Here is an 8,402-nt window from a genome sequence, read left to right on the forward strand (position 1 = left end):
GGCCTGCGGAGGGTGCTGGGGGAGGACGAAAAAATAAAGATGTATTTCAGCGCAAGGGAAGAAAAAAAAAAAAAAAAGCGAAGTTCTAATTTTAGCTACTCTTAATGAAAGCCTTCACACAGACGAGAGAAATCGTGACAGTTGCTCCAAAGGGTGGGCGGTCAAATTCAATCGCCTTCCTCAAGTTCCCGCAGGGAAAGCATACGTCGTCCCTGCTTGTGGCGGGACACGGGACGCACCTCTCCCGGCAGGCCAGGCCTTCGACTTCAGCGCTGACTATGAAGAAAGCAAGCCTTTCAAAATGTTTTCTACCCCCCTGCCATTCCAGGGTTTCAAGGGCCGGGAAAGCAGGCGCTGCCGCAGGGCCTTGCTGCTGCTGGCGGGCGCTTGGCAGTCCAGCAGGGGCTGGCAGAGCTCCTTCTCCCCACCCTGAAGTTCTCCCGTCACAGCTGCAAGAACAGACTCGAGGTTTTCCAGTTTTTATTGATGGACAATTAACCTTCATATACACAAGTTGACAAAATGCCAGAATCCATCTCCAAATGATTTTTCAGAACACTGAAAGATAGGCAATAAATAATACTTAAATGAAGAACATTCCCTGCAATTGTTTTAATACCCTCCCAGCTTCCATACTAATCTGACAGCCCGTAACCAGAACGGAATATCAAGACAGCATTCCATTTTACCAAACAAAAACCAGAAAAAATTTTAGCTTAGTAAAACATTGCACAATGATAAACTCAGGCTACCCTTATGCGGATACACATGCTTGTAAATCCCAAAGGAAACAACATTTCCAGCACCTACAGAAAAACAGAGAGGGGCTTACTCCGGAGCAATCAGAAGTTGGCAAACGTTTCAAAATCGTGAATTATGTCAAGTGCAAATTAAGTGATTAAAAAAAGTGACTGAAATGACGACAGCATGTTAACGAAATAAAATATATATTCTAGAGAAGAACTCTAGCTACATAAAAAGCCTTTTTTTTTTTTCTAAGGGAGGACCAATATTCATGGAATGAAAAAGTAATAAAGATTCAGTCTCTAGAAGGCAGAACTACAGTGTTTGTAGATCATCCAAACGCTATTTAGGTACTTAACTTTGTATGCGCTACAGTCAAACCACGCTGCTTCTGACTATTTTTTATTAAAAGCTTCCAGTAAACGCAGCAGGTGTAAGAACAGATTGATGATGTCCAAGTAGAGATTGATTGCAGCCAGAATGTACTCTTCAGGGGATAATTTGTGCATCAGCAAATGAGTGTCATAAATAATAAATCCACAGAACAGAAGAGCTCCAGCAGCAGCAAACACCAACTCTATTGTCTCACTGTAGAAAAACAGCTGGAGGCAAATGAAACATGAAAAAAGAAAAAAAAATTGTAAATTTAATTTTCTTTTTAATATTAAAATTCCTGCATAATGATATGGCACACTTAAAACAAGGATACACGCTGTCTTTTTGCTGTTATGTACACACAAATACAATATTATGATGACATTTCAATGTGCTTTCATATAGTCCCCAGTCACACAACCTCTTTAACTGAATAAAAGTGCCTCCGCTTAAGGAAGCTCTTGTCTCCAGAATATTAACAGCAGCAGAAAAATCAGAAAAACAAAATGCAATTAAAACCCAAACCTCCTTCCCATTCTCTCAATCAAGTCATGGATCTTGACTGACAAATTTTGTCAATCAACACAAATACCACTTTTACATTAGCAAGAAGAGCATCCAACAAAAACGTGAATTGCAAATGAATAGTTAAAGATCACCAGCACAATCTACAACAGTAATAGATCTGGTTACGAATTTTCTTTCATTACATTATATTGGACTGTCCAAGTCAGTTGGATTTATATTAAAGAATATTTTTTAACCTTCAACACAAGGTATCTTACCCTCAAGAAACCCGAGAAGATTAGAATCCACAAACAAGCGAAGAGGCTAAAAAAAAAACAAAACACCAAAACAACCTGTGAGCAATTAGTATCTTTTCTTTTAAATTCACTTAAAATCTCTTCCCTTCCTATCCATAATTATCCTTCCTGTCCATAATTATTATATACCAACTGTTCACTGGTATCAGCAGTAAAACTCGCTTTTATAAAGCTGTCAAAAGTTCTGTCCTAGATTTACTTTTTAAAAAATATTTGAAGCAACTCCCTTGTGTCTCAGTGAAAAACGCAGGTAAACTAGTTTTTTAGTGTAATACTATGGTTTTAAGAATCATAATCACAGGAAAGAATTTCTTACTGAGAAAGCAGAACTGCATAAAATGAATAATTTAAGATAAACAACACCCTCGCCATTCCCTTGAAGCATGTTTTATTGACCTGTATCCATTATTTTATCTGCAAAGCTTGCTTTGAAAATGGGAAAAACTAGCTTAACAACGACAAAAAAAAATCATCAATATGACAACATACCCTGCTCCAAATTTGCTGAAGTCTCTCTTTGACTGCAAGGTATATGCAGTCAGTCCAAGAAATACAGCAGCAGTAAGAATAAAGGCTTGCAAGACAATGGACACATCATAGAAACTCACTATAAACAGAAAAAGTAAATTGTCATTTAAAGCAAATCCATAGTGTAGTGTTCGAAGTTATCTTTTGAGGAAACAGAAGTTTAAACTTTCACAGACAGGAAAAAAAAAACAACCTCAACTGTGAACAAAAAACGTAAATTACACATGAACTTGTCTTTGCACTTCAAAAGCATGACCACAGGACACACAGGTGCTTGCACTAGCTAAGTTTGACATCTATAGTATGGCTGTAGCTTCTTAAATGGAGGTAACAGATCTTCCCTACTAACAATAAAAAATAAATTTAAAAAAAGAAAATAATAAGTATTTTAAGCCTAGATATGTGAGACATAAGGGAAAAACTATCTGAATTGTTCATGATACTGAAACAAGAAAAAAAAAAAAGCCAAACCACACCACAGTCAGTCCTCTGTAAAGCTCATACAAGTTTTGATTGGGGGGTAGGAGGGGCAAGATAAGAGAAATGAGTGGAACCTTTTTCTTTCCTCCTTCCTCCTTAAGCTTTCCTTTCCCCAAATGACTTTTCTTTTTTTGCAGGAGATCCACAATGAAGCGGTTTCATCTTATGCTGGGAGCTATAGTGCAAGGTGATGCCATGACTTCTCTGCACACTGCCCCATCTCAACCCTGACAACCAAGTACAGAACTCTCCAAACTCCAAGTAATTCCCTTGGAGGAAGCAGAGGGGGAAGATAAGGGTATTTCACTTGTAGATCAGCTCTGCTGGGAGCTGCCTCATAGGAAACTCCCTTGGAGGAAGCAGAGGGGGAAGGGTATTTCACTTGCAGATCAGCTCTGCTGGGAGCTGCCTCATAGGAAAGAGCATTGCTAGCTGTACCAAAAGAACAGATGGCACAACTCACTTCTCACTTCAGGTTTACACAGTTTCAGTTCTGGGTCAGAATCCCTTGGTTCCCTGATTTTTGCTATACTCATATCACTGTCATTAAAATTTTCAAGCAGGGGATGTATTATCTCTTTAGTCACATCTAGGAATCTCAGATGGCAATTAGTACAACATATTGGATTCCCTTTTCCAATTTCTTTAAGGAATCATACACTAGGATGGCTACCATTTACCTGTAATGGCAACTGTCAGAGCTTCCAGCAGTGTCTGCAAAAAGTAAAAAGAAAAAATTACAAGGACGAAAAAACCCACAAAACACACAGAGACTTCACATGCAATGAGACCTATTCTGCTGCATAGCCCCAGCATGCATCATGTTACCTCTCCTGTTAAATCTTTGTATATGAAAACATGTTTAATTGTCAACAAGAAAATGGCACTGACACTGACTTACTGTGCTAGAAGTTGTTGTGTTACATAAAAATAGTACAATATAAACTGAATATAAACTGAAAACGAATGAGACACAGCCCCTGTAGCAAAATGCCATTTAGGTTTTCTACTCAAAGCACACAGTATCCTTATCACGCTTCTTACAAACTATTCAAGGGGCTATAAAATTTCTTAGAGGTGCTATTAGAAATTAACTGTTTTCAACTTTTGCATACTTTTCAATATTTGAAATATTTTCATCCAACGCAATATCTCATTAGACAGCTAAGTGTCCACATCAATTTTCTTTTCCTACTTGTCCTTCTTTTAAAACAGCTAACTTAAAATCAAACATATTATTGATGTCTGGGCTGAAGGCTAACATGGGCTCCAAGTTTTTCTAAAAGGTAATTTCAAATTAAGTTTCATTACAATAAAAGATGAAAAAAGAAACTCTTGCATGACCCAAGAGGTCAGAAATAACAGAACATTTAACCCATATTTTGTTTAAACCAATTTATCACACAGATTTGAATCCTTCTATTCCTACACAATGTAATACTTAAACTGTCATATCACAAACTCTCAGACCACGTTTGGCCAAACTATTATATCACTCCTTGTTACAGCTGCACTTGTTGAAAATTTTTAAACATTTTACTCTCTTGCAAGATTTCCAAAGTCAGGAAGCACATAACTGCATTACAATTTAAACAGTCCATTTAGTTACACAGCAAAGCTGTCTTCCCATTGTATCACAAATACAATTTAGGCAACTCCTGAAGCATCGAATTCCAATGGTGCTACTGTGACTTCTTTTCAGAAGACTGATTTGCTACATAATCCAAAATATCCAAGAGCAACAGTTAGCCCATATCTACAAATTTGCAACATTAGGCAGGAGACTGAAATTTGAGGACAGCTCAGATTGATCTGTCTGTGTTGGAAACATGCTCAGAATTCAGCATCAAAAAGAAAACAATTAATGAAATAAACACATATGGCTGGCTGCATTTGGGCCTCTGCTAGAGGTTGTGCATTAAACAAATAAGGTAACAGAAATGCATCCTTTTTTCCTGCTAAAAACTACTGACATCAATAGAACAATGAGAGCAGACAGATATACTTAGAGACACACACACACACACACAAAAAGCTTGCTAAACCTGATTCCAAGTTCTAACACTCTTCCTAAAAAGATGCTGGAAGAAACCTGAAGTAGAGGATATCTAGGAACAATCTGTGGATAGAACCTCCAAAAAATAACTCGGAATTCATAAGCGTATAGCCACCACTGGTTTGCTTCAAGGAGCTCATCACAAGGAAAGATATTCTAAGGACTATTAAAATTGAATTTATATAAATACTTACAAATCCAAAAAGCAGGTATAAATTAACAGGATGCTGGTGTCTGTAGAGGGTCAGTGCCACAATTATAGCCAAAGATCCAAACCCAGATATTAAAAGCAAGGCAGGCCTGTAGAGTTCCATACAAAAAAAAAAGTCATCAAAATTAAAATAGCTGGAAGACTAAAAACCAGTTTATGTAAACCCAAGTTCTTAAGTGATCACCTAGATAAAGATAGTGCTCTGTATATCCAAATTAAATGTAAAGCAAGTTTTACAATAAAACTGCTCTAAAACATACCACCACAGACAATCAGTTAAAAACAGTACAGTCACAAATGAAGACAGTTTTTTCATACTGAAGCTGAAGATTGCCAGAAATCCATCACCTGGATATGAACCCAGATGAAGAGGGAAATCCATCTGTACTAAATTAACCATAAGCTATTAAAGTATATATAATATTTTGCCTATTAACTACTGCACATAGAGGGCACTGTTTTTTATAAGCACCTAAGTGCAATAAACATGGGCGCTACCTGCACCAAAGAAAATCAGTACTGGCCAGCAAGTATCACTATAATTAAACCATTCAAGCAGCCCTCCAAGCAAAAACTGGACCAAAATCAAACTCAAAATCACAACAGTTCTAAGTTAGCAGGATGATTTTAGATTATCAGATTTAAGAGGAAAACTGTAGTTTTACAACCTCTGTTGCATACACTCTAGCTTGTACAGAAACTTTCATATAGTGTTTGATGGTCCTTTTATACATGGGCCTTGAAGTGAAAGTAAAAGCAAAGTCTGCAGGTGTACTTGGGAGAAACCAGAAACTGGACCCAGTGCTCTCCTCTTTTCCCCATTTGTTCTTTTCCCCTGCCCGTTCACCGCAGTTTGGTTTTTGAGACTTGTTTTTTTTCTCACGAAAATCTGAGAGGCAAAAAGAAGCACACCCATGGGAATTTTAGCAGACTAGTTTTCGGGAAAAAAACAAAATACGATGAGGGAGGGAGGGAGGGAGGGAGGGGAGTAAGACATGACTCAGCTTTTTGGAACAGGTACCTATAACCAACAGCATTCCAAACAGATTCTAAAAGCAGATACTCAGACCATAAAACAATCAACATCAATAATTGAGATGTTCTGCAAGTGATGTATAGCTTTTCATAGCGTAAATGTTAAAATAAACACTATTAATAAAGTATTGATTAAAATAAACTTTAATGATAGTAACAAAAATAAATTTTAATAATAAACCAAGGAGAAAAATGTCAGAAAAGTTATTTCCTAATGAGGTTACAAAATCTCTATTACAGAATCAAAACACAGGGTGTAAAAATGGTTAGGAATACCTAAGTGTTCCAGAGCAACAAACCACACAAACTATACTTAACACATGACAAACAGCCTCATTTCATTTTAGTAATTACCTTTCATGGACAAATGCCTGTACTCCAGTAGAGTACAGGAAAATGGCAGATGTGACTGTGACCAAAAGAACTTGAATGGAAAGAATGCTGTAGACTTTCCGTAGAAAAGCTAGAATAAGGAAAATAAAAATGAAATCACTTTTGAATTACACTTACAAAGTTCAACAGTAAATCAGATACAAGTTTTCTGTTCCATAAGGACTATTAGAAACTCTTTATTCAGTGAAAAACCACAGAGCAAAGTGGTAAGAAGCCATTTTTCCTTAAAAAACTGACACAGTATTCCAGCAAAATTATATTTATTCCTGGATGTCATTATTTAAACAGTAACAATGATAAAAACATTTTCAAGAAATTTACTTCAGACTATTTTAAAAACTACATACACCTAATCTCACTAAGAAATTACTAACGGTATACCTTCTCCAAAACGTTACTCGTATCTAATGGACATAGATGAAGAAAGGTTAACTTGGAAGTTCCGTGGGAGACAGAAACAACCATAAAAGTTTAAAAGGAAAAGCTTTTACAGTAATATCTATTTGATGGACCTTCTGCCATGTTAGATGTTGCTTATCACCATTTGCAACTTACATTGTACTGAATGGGTATCTACAGATACAAACTGCTAGAAAAAATAAAAATAATTAATCTAACGGGCTTCATAATTCTAGAATGATGAAGAGCGGAGAGTGGTTTGGGACATACAGATATAGTCTGTTCTGAATGGAAAGAGATCAAGTCCATTACGCAAAATGCTCTGAAAGGAAGAGTAAGCTTACAGTGAAAAATCAATTCAATCTTTAGTAGCACAGCCTAAACAAGTTTAAGAGCACATACTATGAGAAGCTGAATTACCTGCTGGCAGCAGCTGTAAAGTTAAATATACTTGTAAGCCATGAGGGACTGGGGCCTATTTTGTTGTAATAAACTGAACAAACCTGGAAGTAGCCTGCTAGCTAGCACAGCCCTCTCCCCACATTATTAAATGCATCAGCAATTTTGCTAATGGCAATACCTCCTTCATATTGCCTACGGCAACCTTTATGTTCCAAACAAGATAAAACTGTATTTTTGTAGGAAGAGGTCTCCTGTTTATCAGAAATATCTAATAAAAAATTCACAACACACCACTGTTTTTATTCCAAGGTGTATCCAATAACACTATAGCTATTTCAGCAAGGATTACTGATTAGACACTTTCTACAAGAGCATTCAGTGCATTTGAGACCTGCACAGTTAACAGCAAAGCAATATTTCATGGCCACTAATATGGCCTTACAGCACACAAGCACTTCAGCAGAAGAAACAGTATTTTAACACCTCACAGAAGAAATGCAAATCCTTCAGTTTCCTGATTAAACTACTGTAATTACAGGCACCAATTTTAGCTTTTATACATCTTGCATATCTTGTTTGGGCTTCAAAATGCATCACTCTGCGGAAAATCCAAGTCTGAATCTACATGGGTTTGAGTCCTCTGACAAAAAGACCTGCCCCCTATACACTGAAATGATAAAACCCAGCCCTTCCCGGCCACTCATCTTTCTCTCACCCTCGATTCTTAATCTGGACTAAGTAACGCCCTGGCTCACGGCCTTTACCCAGAAGGTTAAAATACTGCGCAGAACCTGAATTCAGCTAAACGCCACAGGCGATGGGGTTAAGAGAGAGGAACGTGTTGGGAGCATTAGGGTGCGACACCCCCTTCGACCGCCCCGCAAGGGGAGGCAGCAGGGGCCGCTCCCCAAGGCCTGGGGGGGTGGCCGGGCGGGGAGGGGGAAATTCGTGGTGG

General features: G+C 37.6%; 2 protein-coding genes across 2 annotated transcripts in view; both read right to left on the bottom strand.

The window, feature by feature from the left end:
• The window catches only part of LLPH (LLP homolog, long-term synaptic facilitation factor), a 7,139-nt gene extending 6,250 nt beyond the window's left edge, over nt 1-889 (bottom strand). The window contains exon 1 of the mRNA XM_035897982.1: nt 240-889. The gene's annotated coding sequence lies outside the window, so the exon portion shown is untranslated. The remainder of the gene's footprint in view (nt 1-239) is intronic.
• A 94-nt stretch (nt 890-983) lies between these two features.
• TMBIM4 (transmembrane BAX inhibitor motif containing 4) overlaps nt 984-8,402 on the bottom strand; it is an 11,405-nt gene continuing 3,986 nt past the window's right edge. The window contains exons 2-7 of the mRNA XM_035897980.1: nt 6,608-6,745; nt 5,202-5,307; nt 3,632-3,665; nt 2,433-2,550; nt 1,905-1,950; nt 984-1,346 (exon numbers count right to left, since the gene is read on the bottom strand). Of these exons, the coding sequence (XP_035753873.1) occupies nt 1,140-1,346; nt 1,905-1,950; nt 2,433-2,550; nt 3,632-3,665; nt 5,202-5,307; nt 6,608-6,745 (649 nt within the window). The 3' untranslated portion in view covers nt 984-1,139. The remainder of the gene's footprint in view (nt 1,347-1,904; nt 1,951-2,432; nt 2,551-3,631; nt 3,666-5,201; nt 5,308-6,607; nt 6,746-8,402) is intronic.

The sequence above is a fragment of the Egretta garzetta genome, unplaced genomic scaffold (assembly GCF_000687185.1).
Source record: "Egretta garzetta isolate BGI_Z169 unplaced genomic scaffold, ASM68718v1 scaffold837, whole genome shotgun sequence".
NCBI lineage: Eukaryota > Metazoa > Chordata > Aves > Pelecaniformes > Ardeidae > Egretta > Egretta garzetta.